This window comes from Cyclopterus lumpus, chromosome 21, assembly GCF_009769545.1.
Source record: "Cyclopterus lumpus isolate fCycLum1 chromosome 21, fCycLum1.pri, whole genome shotgun sequence".
NCBI classification, from domain to species: Eukaryota; Metazoa; Chordata; class Actinopteri; order Perciformes; family Cyclopteridae; genus Cyclopterus; species Cyclopterus lumpus.
In genome coordinates, this window is record NC_046986.1 from 20214448 (window position 1) to 20232348 (window position 17901).

General features: G+C 41.7%; 2 protein-coding genes across 2 annotated transcripts; both read right to left on the minus strand.

Moving 5' to 3' along the window:
- Nucleotides 1-1796: 1796 nt before the first annotated feature.
- On the minus strand, nt 1797-2726 carry LOC117750718 (olfactory receptor 142-like). Its single transcript, XM_034562031.1, has one exon. It carries the CDS (start codon nt 2724-2726, stop codon nt 1797-1799), a length of 930 nt encoding a protein of 309 aa, XP_034417922.1.
- A 13949-nt stretch (nt 2727-16675) lies between these two features.
- On the minus strand, nt 16676-17605 carry LOC117750639 (olfactory receptor 13C4-like). Its single transcript, XM_034561910.1, has one exon. It carries the CDS (start codon nt 17603-17605, stop codon nt 16676-16678), a length of 930 nt encoding a protein of 309 aa, XP_034417801.1.
- Nucleotides 17606-17901: the final 296 nt, after the last annotated feature.

Consider the following 17901-nt stretch of genomic DNA (forward strand, 5'->3'; position numbering starts at 1 on the left):
TTGTGATTTGCTTCATCTTGCCGTTGTACTAATTTCTGTTCCTCGTGCCCAGGATTCCGGTACTGACCCTGCAGCCCAGCCACCGCCGCTCACACCACCACATCTCCCTACCTGCATTCGATTCCTGCCCTACAAATCACTAGCAGTCTTCCAAATAAAACCATTCCTACACGTACCCTTCCGCCTCATTGTCCGCTCTTGGGCCTTGCCGAAACCAAACCGTAACAGATTTAAGCTTAAACATTAATGCTCTAGCTTCAGCCTTAAAGAACCATGCAGACGGACAGTTTATTAGCTTCTTCATACAGGTTCCACATACAGCTTTCACTCAGGTTTGCAGGTTATGCCATAATCCTCCGACACACGTACAAATTATCAATCAGTCATCAAGGGGTGAGATTAGCTCATTTTTTGAGTTAATCAGGAAAGCTGATAATTTTCCAGAGCTGAGCAATGCAGATTGGCTTTGTGATTTTGCTTTGGACATACTGACACACATGAATGATCTGAACATGAAGCTACATGGGAAAGATCAATTTGTGCATGAAATGTACACAAATGTGAGAGCCTTCAAAGCCAAGTTGAATTTATTCTGAAGACAAATTTCTAATAAATCATTGGCTCATTTCCCCACACTAGCGACACTGAAAGAGGCCCCTCAACATGTGAAGAAATACGGCAAATCACTGGACGACCTGCACGGAGAATTCTGCCGTTGGTTCTCTGATTTTGAAAATATTGACAACTGACTTCTATCACGTCTGTCACAAGGTGTGGAAAGGCAAAAGCTCAGGTGCAGAGGAAGTAGGCAGGAGTCCAGGTAACGTGAAACAAAAAACTTTTTTTACTAAGAAAAAGGTAAAGCACCCCTAAAACAGACTGGGATCCAAACCCATGCCCCTCTTGCTTTGAGGTGACACTGCTAGCCACTACACCACCACTACACCACCGTCATATATCAGATGATTATATATGTTTTGTAAAGTAGACAATTAAATCAGCTGCTACTTTTAATTGTGCTGAGATTAAGTAATGCAAATGAAAACATTAATTTCAACATGGAAAAATGACCAACATAAGTGGGTCAAAAGCTTAACATTTCACACAAAAAAGCAGCTTAGATTTGAAAGGTTCCTTTATTGTTCCACTCATTAGGACATGAGTTTTAGTGAAGACATTATATATTTAAGAACTGTCAAACAGCTAAGTAACCATCCAAAATGCATTTAATGTAAAGTGCAAATATATTAAATACAAACAGATATCTGATTTTACAAGGATCATCAGATATGCACACAAATAATAGAAAACTATACATTTAACCACTAGCTATCAGCAGATAATGTACTGTGTGTTATCATGCAGCCCAAATAAGGTACAGGTTACTCCTCTGCCTTTGGCCTTCATGTCATGTACATCTTTTTTTGTTCAAGATAGCAAGTTCACCTGTGTCTTGTTTGAAAGGCTGAATATTATAATCTGTCTACTTTAATATATCTGTCTTTTGACATTTATATCTATACAGTCTCAAAAGCAAAACCACTGTGTGCTTAAAATATGATAAGTTTCAGGTTATATGTTTATATTAATTTCACTCACTGCAATGACACTTGAAGGCAAGTGAACATCCCAAAAGCTTCCAATGCAAAGCAAAATATATTTAAGGCAAACAAATTTCATTTAAAAGCATCATCTCAGACAAATCTGTAAATATAACTAGACCATTTTCTAAAGGCAGAACATATAAATATGCAAAAATAAGTAAGTTCATTATTACATGCTTTTGAGTTATCTCATCATTTCATTTTAAAAGTAATACCACCTAGAATTCTGTTGCGAATTAAGGTCAATTTGAAACCATAAACGAGAGGATTCATAATGGGAGGTATGATGAGAAGTTCTATTGAAATAACATTTTGAATGGTTGGAGGGAGCTTTGAACCAAACCGCATATTAAAGACATTAAAAAGTACAGTCACAAGAAAAATGAACAAAGAGGTTAAATGTGGCACACATGTCTGCATGAACTTTGCTCTGTTTTCTAAAGAATTGACACAAGTTTTGAGGACATAGACATAGGACCAAACTATGAATAAACCATGAAATAAGTAAATAATTATTGTAATGTGTGAAACTATGTTGTTGACAATAGTGTCCGCTGGGAAACAAGCAAGTTTCACAATAACCCAATTCATACAAAAAAGTTTGTCAATATATGGGCTGCATATCTCTAATCTGTATGTAACAATACTATTTATGGAGGAAATGCAAAAAGGTGTTAACCAGAAAAAAACGAGTAAGAGTAACACTCTCTGCTTTGACATAATAGAGTGATACTCCAGGGGTCGACATATAGCCACATATCTGTCATATGACATGACTGAAAGAATAGACAGATCACTGCAGATAAATGATAGCATCACAAAAGCCTGAACAAGGCATCCAGAAAAAGAGATTACATGAACCGGAGACAGCAGATCCCAGAGAATCTTGGGGTAGAAACCTGTTGTCCCACAAAGTCCATTCATGCAGAAAGTGCACAATAGAATATACATTGGTTCATGCATGTTCTTATCCAAGATGATGGTCACAACGAGAATAACATTTACCAGCACAATGAAACAGTAATACAGTAAAGTGAGAGAGAAGAGAACAACTCTGTAATCCATTGTTTCATTTAAACCTGAAAGAAAAAACAACCTTACATGAGAAACATTTTGCATCATGATTAGAAAATATCTTTTAGCCCTGTGTTATGCACATCCATCCGAACCCAGTGTTTGCTCCCTCATCTTACTGTTATTAATATCTTGTCTTACTACAGCCACACACGCTTTGGGAATTCAAACCAGCCAATCAATGTTCGGAAATAGGTTTCCTCCTTGTTTCAGCGTGCTGCAATCTACTGTGTGAGCAATGCATAAAACCTAAAGGAACATTGCAATTGTAATTAATTTTTGTCGTTGAAATATTCATAATTAATAAAGTTAATCTGGAGTTCGGATGGTGGGTTCCTCAGGTTTTAGCATTCACAATAAAAACAAGACGTCGAGCGAGGCACTTAAGTGTCCACTTGTTTTGTTGCTTGATGTTGCTGGGTCCAAACTAGAGTATTGCAAAGGCCTAAAAACAAGACCAGAATTTGACTGGACTTTCATACCCGACTAAATCTGCTTGAGTTTTAGACCTGAACCTTGAGATTAAGGTTGTATTTTTGTGACCTAACACAATCAAAATACAGTCTCAAAATGTCATTGAAATTTAGTGGACAGTGATGATAGCATGGAAATTAGCCACGGTATTGGGAGAAAGGGGGAGAAAAGAGATGTTAAATTTGGCTCGACAAGCATGAAGAAAATCAGGAGTAGTAGGGAAAGTGGTGGAGGACTGGAGCGTCCAGACGGTTTGGAGTTTAAAATTATTCTGAGGTTTGGAGAAGAGAGAGAGGTTTCTGCCACGAGCCCAGTGAAACTAACCACGGTATTGAAAAATCAGATTGGAGATATTCTCATGGCGAAGGTTTTGAGGGATGGAAATTTGTTGATTTTATGTAGAAATGAAGAGCAAAAATAACGAGCGGCCAGGATTAAAGAAATAGGGAGGTTTAAAGTAGTGAGCACAAGCAGTATCCAAAAAGGAAATAAGTGGAGTAAGGGAGTGATTTGGGGGGTGCCAATTGGAGTCACGATGGAAGAAATTAAAGCAAACCTGCCAAAGGTTTGGCCATACAGCTAAAGCATGTAAAGGCAGAAGGAGGTGTGCGAGGTGTGGAGAAGATCATGAGTACGGGTAGTGCAAGCAAGGGCCACCAAAGTGCTGTAACTACGGGGGGAGCACAGTGTGGCTTAGTTTGGGTGTGAGATATTGAAAAAGGAGAGAGAAGTACAGCAGGTGAGGGTGCAGAATAAAATCACATGCATAGGCAGTGAAGAGAATAAGCCAGATGGGAGGAACTAATGGAACAACTAAGACAATACAACAATCCACAGCAGTCCTAGAGCAGTCAAAGGAGGGTAAATAGGTTCAATACGCAATGCTTTACATACTACAATGGAATGCTCGGAATTTGTTGACTAATGGACAAGAATTCAATTCAGGATGTGCCACATTTATTAGTGAAGACATCACATTTAGAGAAGTAAAGATAGGGATTGAGCTAGAATATGTAACTGGAGATCTGGACAAGGGAAGGAGATATCATAGTTATACAAAGTACTAGAATGGGCTCCTTTAACATTAGTCAAAGCCTGGTGCTGTTTGGAACTTTCTTTGGAAAACGTTGGCACGTTTGGAACGTAACGGAGGAGAATCCATGACGAGAAGAGCTGCCGCGAGCTGTTTGGAGTTCTGGCAAGTTTGGAGGATGGAGCTATGTTGCTAATGCTACAGCGGCTGTGGAGCATCAGATCCCCGATCAACGCACGGCGCCCAACGCGAGGAGGTATGTGTAGCGCTACACTGTTTCTGGCCATTTTAAATTGTGTGCACACATAACTGGGCATAAACCCAATGTATTGGTTGCCGTAGCGAGCGGACAGAGACAATAGACTTTACATTTGACTGTTTGTTGTCGCGGACTATTGAGAATTTATCATGGAGAAGCGTGACGCGGTGTTGGACGAAACTGTTGACACTCAGGTGCAAACCGATAGTAGACTCAGTGTGGCTGGCGGTGCTGAAACACAACCGCAAAAATGGATTGTTAAGCTCACTGCAAGAGCGCTTGCTGAGAAATTAGAAATGTTGCAAAATGGTAGAAAAGCGAAGTTAAATAAAGCAAGTGCCAGGAGAAAATCAATACAATATTTTATATTTAGGGGTGATAAAACACAGGTACATGTTCTTGGAGAGTTGATTGAGTTGTGTGATGAAGCAAAATACATGCATACATTTCTGTTTGGTATGCTACCATGTGATGAAAGTGAAAAACATGAAACATGGTTTAAAGCAAAAATGATGTTTAATGATGAGTGTATTGGTGATGCAAAAATGTGGGTTTCATCCAATGAAGGTAATATGTATGAAAACGTAGAGGATGGTATTAATCCAGATGACAGTGTTTCTAATGTAGTAAACACTCAAGTCAAAGGAGTAATAAAAGTGGTAAATGAAGTACCACCACCAATAAAGGTGGAGGCAAATAAAGCTGCAGTGGTCGCTCGAGCAGCAGCTTTAAAGGAAAGCCATGCTTTGGAGGAGCAGGAGCAACAGCTGAGGAGGAAAAGACAACAGCTTGATTTGGAAACTGAACTAGCTCCTGCCACTGCTAGTTTGGCAGTATTACAGGCCTCTGATCAGGAAAGTTATTCTCAAGGACACTCAGATGGCATGGCTTCCTATTTCGAACGGGGAAAAAAAAGGCAGGAAGATTAGATTGTTTATATATTTCGAACAATTTACAAGAGGACAGCCACAAGAACTGGTGCGTAGCTGCCAAAATATGGCGCCGGAGTGTGACTATGGAGTGACTAAGGGTCTTCTTACGGAACACTTTGGAAATCAGTATAAAATTGCAGCAGCATACATGGAAAAGGCTCTGTCCCGGCAAACAATAACATCTGAAGATGGTAAAGCACTTCAAGCCTACGCTTTGTTCTTGCGTGGTTGCTGCAATGTTATGGAGGAGCTCCAGTATATGCCTGTAAACATGAGAGCCATTATGTTGAAGTTGCAATTCAAAATGAGGGAGCAATGGAGGACCACAGCTCATGGGATTATAGCTCATTACATGTCATTTAGCTGACGCTTTTATCCAAAGAATTACATTCATACACTGTAGAACAGCTACAGGGAACAATTCAGGGTTAAGTGTCTTGCTCAAGGACACATCGACTAGGACGGGGATTGAACCACCAACCCCCCTGATTGAAAGACAGATCTGCTAACCACTGACCCACAGTCGCCCTACAGCTCACACATTGAACTGGTCACATTCATTGAGCGTTGTGTCGTCATTCTTTTGGACCCTCTGTTTGGTGATATACAGGACACATCAACCGGTGTTACTGGTACAAGGTTTAAATCCCAGCCCATTAACTGAGTGAGGGGAATTATTGTTGCCACCACAGTAACCTCTATGGACTGGCCTGAGGGAGCTAGGAAACCAACATCAGATCCAGGGAAGACTGATACATCTGAATGTCTTTACTGTGCTCAAAATCACTCATTAGAGGAGTGTAAACAGTTCAATGGAAGGAAGCACAAGGAAAAACTTCACTTTCTGAGGGAACAGGGAGGTTGCTTTGCGTGCTTATGTATTGGTCACATGAGCCGAGATTGCGAAAGGGGCTTGGTTTTCAAAGTGTGTGGTAGAACTCATCCCACTGTGCTTCATATCAAAATACAAATACCAGTTCTGGAACAGTTAAAAGAATCATCTAGGGACCAGCCAACTTCACTGAAAACGTGTGGACATATAGGGGCCGGTAAGGATTGTTGTTTTCTATCGATTCTCCCTGTAAAGGTGAAATCTGCAAGAGGAAATCGCATTATCAAAACATATGCCTTCCTGGATCCTGGTAATTCAGCCACATTCTGCTCAGAACATCTAATGCAGAAGCTGAATATTACAGGCAAAAGAACCAATTTCTTGTTGAAGACAATGGGGCAGGAAACTGTAGTAGCAGCTCACACTGAGTGGTTTGGAGGTATCTGGTCTGGATATTAATGACTTTTATACTTTACCAGATGTGCTAACACAGAAGGAAATGCCAGTCACTGATGATAACATGGTGACACCTGAAGACTTGTGCGTTCTGTGAAATTACAGACAAAATCCAGCATCATTGAAAGGCCAGTAACAAAACTGTCTTTTCTACAGGGGGTTTAAATGTATCTGTATGTACTGGACTTGGTCATAACTACGCATTTTGGCTCCTTTTGTTGTATTTTGTTTGAATTGTTATGTCGCCTGCATTAACAATTAGGGGCCGGTGTGTAAGATAAAAATGTAACTATATACTGGGCGGCGCTGTTCTGTGGTCCTGTGCTTGCCTATATAGTCAATCAGATCATGATTGACGGCAGGTGTTGGGAACCCGGAAAGGGCAAACGGTTTTGACCACTGTGGAGTTACAAGTATTATCTGTCTCCACCGATATTTTGGCATATCTCGGCAAAGAGAATAAACACAAGCGAGAGTTCAGGGAACCATTCGCAGAGCAAAAAGGGAAAGCTGGCGGATTTACTGTATCAGAATTGGGAGATCAACACCTGTGGGAGAGATTTGGGGTATGATTAGAAGCATGAGAGGAATTAGAAGAGTATGGCAGTATCCACTATTGAAGAAAAGGGAGGAAACAGCAGCGACAGATGGGGAGAGAGCAGAGATGATGGCAAATGCGTTAACAGAAAACCACAGCTCGGCCAACCTGACAGCAGAATGTAAGATAGGAAGGGAAATGAAACGGTCAGCTCATCCTGGTATTCTGAAAAGAAGAGACAATACGAACAGTCCAATGAATACCCCATGTAGCGGCGTTCCATCGGCGCGGTTCTCATTGAGCCGCTAAAGAGCTGCAGATGCATTGAGTCTCTTCCTTACGTGAATAAGATGATCGTATCCTTCATTTCGTTTTCTGGCTTTATTTTTAAACATGAATCAATTCTACATACACAAAATAAATAAACTCTCTCTCTCTTATGATCTTACGGTCTGTTTTGATCTGTTTCGATCTTACGGTAGAAAAACTATGTTTCCTCGGTGCCTAATGCAGCTCATCTCATTTCACCTGCTGCTGTCATGACGTCATTAAATTGTTCCGTAATTCAGAAAACAAATAACACGCTTGTGGCTCTTACATATCCGACCCCTAATGGTTAAGCTTTAAAGTTAAACCATTATCAAACAACTTAAATTCAAAGAGCCATCAACTGAATCAAATATCAAACAAAACAAATATTCATAAACACTGCTAATCTAAGTCTTGTTTAACAGTCCTTTTTTACATCTCTTCATCATCTGCTCATCTTGTGTTCATGTTGCTTCTTGCAGTAAACACAGCTTATTTACGGGTCTCTCCAGCGTGCTGGTTTTGGTCTGCAGCTTCACTACAGTTCCGCTGGAGTCCGGTATGGTTTGGATTATTCTTCCCATCATCCATGTGTTTCGTGGTGACAAACTGTCAACTACTAGCACCACATCTCCATGCTTGAAGTTCCTCTTCAACCTTGACCACTTTTGACGCTCCTGGAGGAGAGGTAAGTATTCTCGAGTCCATCTGGTCCAAAACAGATCTGCGAGATACTGTACTTACCTCCAGCGTCTCCTTGTGTACTGATCGTCCTTGTTGAATGTTCCCGGTGGCATGTTGGGTTGTACTTTCATCAGCAGCAGATGATTGGGAGTTAGAGGCTCCATGTCGTAGGATGGGCTCGTGAGTGGTCGTCCATTAATGATACTTTCAACCTCACACATTAGCGTTTGGAGGTTGTCGTCAGTGAGGGTCTGTTCTCTCACAAGGGCGTTAAGGATCCTCCGTGCGGTACAAATCTGCCGCTCCAAACTCCTCCTTGGTGGGAAGCAGCTGGGCTGTTGAACATCCATTTTATGTCTTTCTTTTACATACTTTTTTGAATCTTTAATTGGTTCAGGCTCTCAATTGCCACTCGCAACTCTTTTTCTGCGCCGACAAAATTTGTGCCGTTGTTGAGCGCATGATGGAAACCTGGCCCCTTCTACTTAGGAAACGGTGTATAGCGTTGATGCAAGAGCTGGTGTCAAGACTGTCTGCTATCTCTATATGCACTGCTCTAATGGCGAGGCAGGTAAACATTACACCATACCTTTTGACAGTGCTCCGGCCTCGTTTGGCTTCAAAGGGACCAAAATAATCTACGTCTCCATTGGTAAATGGTGGCTGATCTGGTGTAAGGCGATCTTCCGGTAGATTGGTTATTGGATTCTCTCGGAACCTCAGTAATGAACAGATGAGTGCATTGGTGAGGTCAGGTCAACGGCGTAGCCTTTATCCAGTATGCTTTTCATGAAGTAGTCTTCAAGAAAGACATCATTCTTTTTCAGTTTTCTCTTCAGGCTAGCAGCTCGCTGTACTGCCATACAGCGGTTACTTGGCATGTTAGCTGCTTCATGTTTCAAAAGAAGTCCTACGCAGTAATGTCCATCCACAAACTTTGTTGTCTTTTGTACTGAGTGCATAAACTGCTTGTCCTCTTGCGACATCTCCTTGTCATCGTATCGGCGTTCTGGAAAGTCTGTGTTGTACTGCTGAACCATTAGCTGTTCTAGTTCCAACACTGAAATTCGGTTGACACTGTAATGAGCTGACTCCTGCTTTGAATCCGTAGTCTCATTCTTTGTGGGTCCACACACCATCCAGCCCAAGACAGTCTTACTATTAATTATCTGCCATGGCTCCATTGCCTTTGGGTTATTTGCTCCAATGAGAAGGCCTACATCAGTGTCAATGTGTGGTACGGTTACTTCATGCAGATACGGACACTTTTGCAGATGTTGTTGAATCAGAATGTTTTCCTTTTGAACCGGGATACTGCTGTGTGTGAAGACTTTGGGCAGCTGGACGTACCTTGTGTCTTCAAGGCCACACACTTTCAGTTCTGCCAGCATATGACTGTTGATTAGCTTCTGCTCACCAGGTTTATCCTGAGTCATAGTGCTCAATAAGATCTGCGTCGGCTTTCCTTTAAAGTTCAGTCTCTTTCGAAGCTCGTCGGTACAGAACGTGGCTGTACTTACGGGATCCATAAACGCATATGTCTCTATACACCTTCCACCTTCACAGAATCTTACTTTCACTGGCACAATCGATAGCATTCACTCTGTGTTCCCTGTCCCAGCATAGCCAACTATTTCCTGTTTAACAGAGTTCTGGGCTCCTGAGACCTCTTTGTTTGAAGTGCTGTCCTAACTTGCCACTATATATGAAATATCTTTGTTGGCTTCTTTCGCTATGTGAAGGATGTCTGGGTGTTTCTGTGAGCATTGTGTGCACACCATCCTCTTCTGGCACATTTTGCTAACACGTCCTTGTGTTAAACATCCAAAACATATTCCCTTGGTTTTCAGGAATTCTATACGATCTTTATGTGCTAACCCTGTACTCTTGATGCAAGCCTCCAATGTGTGATTCTTTTGACAGAAAAGACATGGTGGTACAAAGGCATTAGCCACTTTAACTGGGTTGGCCAAGGTGTTGTATCCGACCTTTTCCTCTTCATCGACACACTTGTTGCGAAGCTGCTTCCTTTCATTACAGTTTTGAAAAGTTTCTCCTTTTCCTTGCTTTTGCTGACTGTAGATGTGTGTCTGTCCTGGAGGTCTCCAAAGAGTGGGTCCATAGCAATCTTTGCTTGATGGTCAATAAAGTTAACAAGATCAGCAAATCTTGCTCTGTCTTCTACTTTCCTTGATGTCAAATGCTACATTGCGCCATCTCTCTCATTTTATATGGCAATTTGGATAACACAATTCTCATATTTGTGGGGTTATCCATCTCCTCCATGTACTCAACATCTTCCATTGTATTACAACATCCAGTCAGAAAAATAGCATACGTATTCAGGGCTTTCCCATCTTCAGATTTGATTTGTGGCCACCTTAAGGCCTTGTCAATATAAGCGCTTGCTATCATCAGCTCATCTCCATAGTTCTTCTGAAGCAGTCGTTTTGCTTCCTTGAACCCTCTGCTTGATGGCATGTGCTCACAGCTACGTACAAGCTCCTGCGGCTCTCCTGCAGTGTATTGTTGCAAGTAGTACAGTTTGTCTGGAGCACTATGAGCTTTCTGTTTAATAGCTTGCTCAAACGCTCTGATAAATAAGATATGTAGGTAAGTGGATCACCCTTGAAAACTGTAACCTCTTTAACTGGTAGCTGAGCTTGTTTCTGATGGTTAACCAACATTTCTGTCATCTGATTTTGTTTTTGCATTACGTGAAGAATGTCATTACTGCTGTTGTCTGTCAGGGTTGTCTGTCTGCCTTGGCCTAATGTTTTGTGGCTCTGAAGATTGCTGTAGCCGGGTTGGAACTGTACCTCCATGTGCAGCTGTGCTAGTGTGTGAGAAAAGTCTTTGCTCCTCCCCCTTCACTTGAAATTGTTTTAAGTGCGAGTGAAGATAGCTGTTCATGCCATCCTCTGATCTCTCATAGTCTTTAAGTACTTTTACTTGAGCTCTTTTTTCAGTGATTGCTGCTTCCAAAGTCAGTCTTTCCAGCTTGGCTTTAATATGGGCCTCCTCCAACTCAAGCTCTTGCTTCTTCTGTAAAGATGCGGCGCGTTCCACCAGGCCAGCTAACTTTGCTTCTTCAGAAGCACAAACTGATGACCTGCCGGACCGGGCAGATAAACTTGTCACTTGTGAAGCACTATCCTCAGGTTCGACATCCTCTTTAACTTCATCTTGATCCTCTCTGTCCTTATCTTCAGCACCTGTACTTCCTTTGCTTATTTCTTGTTCACTCAAAGCACACATCCATTGTTCAGCTTCTTCTGAAAAATGTCTCAGTCATCATCTTTGGCTCCAACCAATTATTAACATCTGCCTCTACTTCTTCTTCAGGCAGAATATCTGCTACTTGTCCACTGATCCTTTTAAGCTCACTGACAAGAGTGTTGAAATCCTTATCCATTAACGTTTGCACTTTTTGCAGATTGCCAGCATCACTCATTAAACTTTCAATTTCTTTTCTTTTTCCAGTTATCCGAGCTAATACTCCTCTCCTGGTTCCAATGAGCCTGTGCAGCTTCTCCTCCAGTGCTTTCTCAGTTAACGTTCTGGTTCTCTTAGATTCCATTTTTTCAGCATTATTTATCTCCTTATCTTCAGCCATCATATTAATAAATCAACGTGCAAATTGCGTGCAAATGTTCAATAAAGTATTTCCACCTTTCTTATCAGACATGTGCATCACAACTTCTGAAACACACAGAGACTTCAGTGGCTCTTAATGAGGTGCGCTGTCTGGTTTCATGAGAAGTCCTTAACAAAGCGAGCATCCTGGATCATATTAACATCAATATTCATTAACGTCAGAGAAACTGACGGTCCATCTTCATAAGTCCGACACCGTAAATGGTTCTCCGGTCCTTTCTTTACCTTGTCCGGCATTTTTGTCCGGTCCAAAGCACCGCGGCGCTGCGCTCCGGTCTTCTTAGGTTTCGTTCGGCATCCTAAATCCACTTGTTAACTCCTTGGAGCAGTTTTTCTACTAATGTAGCAGCGTTCTGCCGGCGTGGTTCTCGTTGAGCCGCTAAAGAGCTGCAGACGCCTTGAGTCTCTTCCTTACGCAAATAATTATCGTTTTCTGGCTTTATTTAAACATTAATCAATTCTACATACACAAAATAAATAAACTCTCTCTCTCATATGATGTTACGGTCTGTTACGATCTGTTTCGATCTTACGGTAGAAAAACTATGTTTCCTCGGTGGCTAATGCAGCTCATCTCATTTCACCTGCTGCTGTCATGATGTCATTAAATTGTTCCATAATTCAGAAAACAAATAACATCCTTGTGGCTCTTACACCCCATTTACCTTGGAAGTATTGGGCAGAAGTAGTAATGACTTGGGCAGAAGTAGTAATGACTTCATGAACTTCTTCAATGAAAGGATTCTAACTATTAGAGGCAAGATTGATGATCTCTTGCCCTCAGCCAGTGCCGGTCTGTCCTCAAGTGGAGTGGCCTTGGAAAAGGCTGTATGCCCTGGTTTATATTTGGATGGCTTTCCTCCCATCAACCTTGACCAATTGTCTTCAATGGTTTCTACTTCTAAACTGTCTACCTGCCTCTTGGACCCCATCCCGATGAGGCTGCTTAAAGACATATTGCCTTAATTGGCACCTCTCTGTTGGATATTGTTAATGTGTCTTTGCTAATAGGCCATATACCACATTCCTTCAAAGTAGCTATAATTAAACCTCTCCTGAAGAAGCTCACTCTCGATCCAGAGGTCTTTGCTAACTACAGACTAATCTCTAACCTTCCCTTCCTCTCTCAGATCCTTGAGAAAGTAGTCGCAAATCAGTTGTGTGACTTTCTACATCATAATAGTTTATTTGAGGAGTTTCAGTCAGGATTTAGAAAACGCCACAGACCAGAGACCACTGGTGAAAATCACTAACTCTGATTGCATCAGATAAAGGACTCATCTCTGTACTTGTTTTGTTAGACCTTAGTCCTGCGTTCGACACCATTGGCCATGACATCCTATTACAGAGACTAGATCAGTCGATTGGCTTTTCAGCTAAATTGGTTTAAATCCTATTCATCAGATCGATCTCCATATGTATGTAGCCCCCCCTCTCAGTTGCTGTTTTAGTCAGGGGCCTCATACCCTACCCCTGTTGCATGGGAGGTGCACTGAAAAAGGGTCTACTCAAATTCTCACTATACTGTTGGTGTGGGCTCAACTCCCATGCATTTATATAAATATATATATCTCTGGTTAAACCCCTTGTGTACTTTATAAATATAGCAGGTTGCTAACACTGGAATTCCACCCAGACACAGGTGATTAACACACATTAACATCTATTCCAATACTTCAAGGGTAACATGAAACCCACAATAATACCCCGGCGTTAACAGTCCGTGCTAGGGTACCCTATGCTGGCGCGCTGGTTGGAGCTCATGTAAATCCTCCTCATCACTGGGGTCAGTACTGACGGTCCCCCAGATGAGAGCGATGGATGCAGTCCTACTAGAAACCCTGGTGTCCAGCTGCTAGCGTGATGATCACAGGGAACTCCGTCCTGCCTTCCTTCTTCTCGCCGGCTGCGCCATCCTCTGCGAACGACTCGCGGGTTAGCCGCTAGCTGGTCCGCCGCACTCCGACCGTGCTTTCCACCCGTCTCACTGTCCTCCATGTAGCTGCTGCTCGACGCCAATCACAAACCCTCCGTTCACTCTCACCATAACACACCTGTTCCCCGACTCCGAATTTCCGTGAACTTTAGCTCCACCTCTCCCTTTATCTTCACTCGTCTCCCTCCTTCTTCTGATTGGCTCCCCACCCTGTGAACACCTGAACCAGCCCACAAAAGTCTGAACACAACATAACTGATAACAGGAAGGACCACAACCCACGTTACCAAATTAGCAGGGCGCTACATGTATTTGTAAACGATGAAGCCTCGATGACCACCAACGTTAATCATGGAGTTCCACAAGGTTCTGTGCTTGAACCAATTTTATTTACCTTATATACAAATATACTGTATGCTTCCTTTAGGCAATATTATCAGGAAACACTCCATAAACTTTCATTGTTATAGAGATGATACTCAATTATATCTAACGATAAAACCAAAGGAGACCAACCAGATCGGCAATTCCTTATTATCAGGCTGCTCTAATAAGTCTCTTAAGTCCATCCAGTTGATCCAGAATGCTGCAGCTTGTGTACTAACAAAAACTAAGAAAAAATATCACATTTCACCTGTTTTAGCTGCTCTGCACTGGCTCCCTGTAAAATCAAGAATCACATTTAAAATTCTTCTCCTCACCTACAAAACCTTGATTGGTGATCCACCATCATATCTTAAGGAGCTTGTAGTACCACATTGCCCCACTAGAGAGCTGCGCTCACTAAATTTCGGGGCTACTTGTGGTTCCTAGAATCCTAAAAAGTAGGATGGGAGCCAGAGCCTTTAGTTATCAAGCTCCTCTTTTATGAAACCAGCTTCCACTTTCAGTCCGGGAGGCAGACACAGTCACCTCAGTTAAGAGTAGACTTAAGACTTTCCTCTTTAATAGCGCTTATAGTTAGGGCTGGCTTAGGTTTGCCCTGGTCCAGCCCCTAGATATGCTGCTATAGGCTTATGGGGGACACTGCTGGGGGACGTTTTAGGATACACTGAGCTCCTCTCTCCTCTTCTCTCTCTCCTTATGGATGAATGTATGTCTCGTCATTGCACCTTACTAACTCTACTTCTTCCCCGGAGTCTTTGTGCCTGTTACGCCCGGCCTAGGGGAGCCGGAGCGTAGCATACGGACGGGTCTCCCCACCTCCCAAATTAGGACCAATGCTGCAGTTTGTAATGAACAATTGTTGTTTATTGTGCACTCTGTGTCATACATTCTTCAAGGTCAGCCTGGCCCAAAATAACAAACAAAACAATCTGAGCAAGTCACCTAACTTCCCTAGCCCACAAAAGAAAGTACAGACGTCTTACCTATCTTCCTGCCCGAAAACAGGAGAAAACACGGTTAAACAAAAAGGGCTTCTCACCCCTACCGACACCCTTTCTAACTCCACCACCCAAGAATCAGTGCTGTGCAGCATGGCCCGGTTGGAAGCTGGAGAGTGAGAGCCAGCCCCCACAGGTTCCCTCTTAATAATAATAATACATCGAATTTAGATTGCGCTTTACAAAACACACAAAGACACTTGATTGACGCTTAAGTACTGCTGTCCAATCACCTGCAATGAAAAGAAGGCAAAACATATAGAACCCCCCTCAGGCAGAGAGGTTAACAGTATTAGGGGAGGCGTAAGAGTCATAACAGTGCCTTCTCGCATCACAAGGTCCATTGGACCTGGCTGTGTCTGAAGCCAGCCGTGGATCCTGGGTCCCCCCCCTTCCTCCTTGCCTCTGCTTCCTGCATCCAGCCCCTGGCCTGGGCCTGGCTTTGTGCCTCCTGCCTCAAGGGCCTGGCCTCATTGGTCCAGCCTCTTTCACGATGCATTCTGCCTGGTGGGCCGGCCTCCTGCCTCCGTGGCCCTATCTCCTGCCAACACAGTTCACAAGGGAAAACAAATTGTTTCAGGATATAGCTGATCGTCCGGGAGGGTTGAGAAAGTTTTGTCGACCAGCGGTTTATGATTTTTCTTTTAGTCTTTTTTTTTTTTGTATTTCAGTTAAGAATCCCAAGCAGGCCAATAACATTTATGTTAAAAAATATTCATATTTCTGATTATATTCCTCAATACAAAAAAGACAAACAGTGAAGTGGCTGCTGGATCTTGTCAATACATCTGTGCATACACATGTTCAACAATATGACACACGGAACAACTGACAAGACTTGGCTAAATGAGATTAATGTAGATAAACAAAAGAAAGTCCATATTTTACTTTATCATCATCCTTTCTAAAATTACAACACGGTAAAAACAGGCTTAAGATGCAGCACCCTCAATCCTGAGAAATAAGAACATTCTATACAGGTGAATGCAATCAAATGTAATAAAATGCATATTTCATTAAAAAGGACAGCTTTAAAAGGCATACTGAGCTAATATTTGCTAACTGTGCAAAACACACAGTCTAATAGTATTACATTTAAGGCTGGTTAGGCAGTGCACGTTTAATTTATAATTAGTTTAGATAAATAAATAAGATTAAAAACACACAGAATTCTGATCCACATTTTGGTCATGTTAAAACAATTCATGAGAGGAATCGTAAGAGGAGGAATGACAAGAAGTTCTATTGCAACAACATTTTGAACATTTTATGGGAAATCCTTTGAGCCAAAATATGCATCTTCATGAAATCGAAACTATTGTCACAAGGAAAGTAAGTAGTCCGGTTAGAATTAACAAATGTTTGCATGAATGTTGCATGAATAGAAGTCATGACAACAAATTTTTTTTAAACTGCACATTAACTGTACAGATAATGTGACAAAGTACAATAATTTATATATCAATAACATAGGCCTTTGAGTTTCATTAACATCAAAGAAATTACATTTTTACAGTAATACGACCAAGAATTCTCTTTCGAATTTTGGTCAATTTAAAACCATAAACGAGAGGATTCATAATTGGAGGTATGACAAGGAATTGTATTGCAATAAAGTTGTTTAAAGCTTGAGGTAAGTCTGTTGACCCGTATCGTATATGCATGATGTCAAAAAGTATCGTCACAAGAAAAATGAGCAAGGAGGTTAAATGTGGCACACATGTCTGCATGAACTTTGCTCTGTTTTCTAAAGAATTGACACATGTTTTGATTACATACATGTAGGACCAAACTATGAAAAGACCGTGAAATACATAAATGATTATTGTAATGTATCCAACTATGTTGTTAACAATAGTGTCATCTGAGAAACAAGCAAGTTTCACAATAACCCAATTAACACAAAAAAGTCTTTCAATATATGGGCTGCATAGCTTCAATCTAGATGTTAGAATCACATTTGTGCCTATAATGCAAAAAGGTGTTAACAAGGAGAAACAGACTAAGAGTAACACTCTCTGCTTTGACATAATAGAGTGATACTCTAGGGGTCGACATATAGCCACATATCTGTCATATGACATGACTGCAAGAATAGACAGATCACTGGAGGCAAATGAGTACATCACAAAAGCCTGAACAAGGCATCCAGAATAAGAGATTACATGAACCGGAGACAGCAGATCCCAGAGAATCTTGGGGTAGAAACCTGTTGTCCCACAAAGTCCATTCATGCAGAAAGTGCACAATAGAATATACATTGGTTCATGCATGTTCTTATCCAAGATTATGGTCACAATAAGAGCAACATTTACCAGCACAATGAAACAGTAACACAGTAAAGTGAGAGAGAAGAGAGCAACTCTGTAGTTCATTGTTCCATTCAAACCTGAAAGAAAGAAAAACCTTACATAAGAAGAATTATGCGCCATGGTTAGAAAATCAGCTTTTAGCCATGTGTTACATTTGTCCGTCCTTAACACACTGTTTGGTCCTTCATCTTACAGTTATTAATATCTTGTCTTACTACAGCCACACATGAACTTTGGGAATTCAAACCAGCCAATCAACGCCCGGAGGAGTCTCAATCTGGTCCATGATAAGGTTTGTGTGTCCTGGCAGGAGCGAGAACATGTCAGAAAACTGCTCTTGCAACTGGCCAATGTCTGTTCTCTGGGTCACGGAGAGATGGTCTTCACAAAGGAGCGAGGCCGGATTGGTGGATTTT

What these genes read in the sequence shown, in the direction of transcription:
- LOC117750718 (XM_034562031.1), bottom strand. Translation starts at nt 2,726, where the DNA reads ATGATGCAAAATGTTTCTCATGTAAGGTTGTTTTTTCTTTCAGGTTTA.
- LOC117750639 (XM_034561910.1), bottom strand. Translation starts at nt 17,605, where the DNA reads ATGGCGCATAATTCTTCTTATGTAAGGTTTTTCTTTCTTTCAGGTTTG.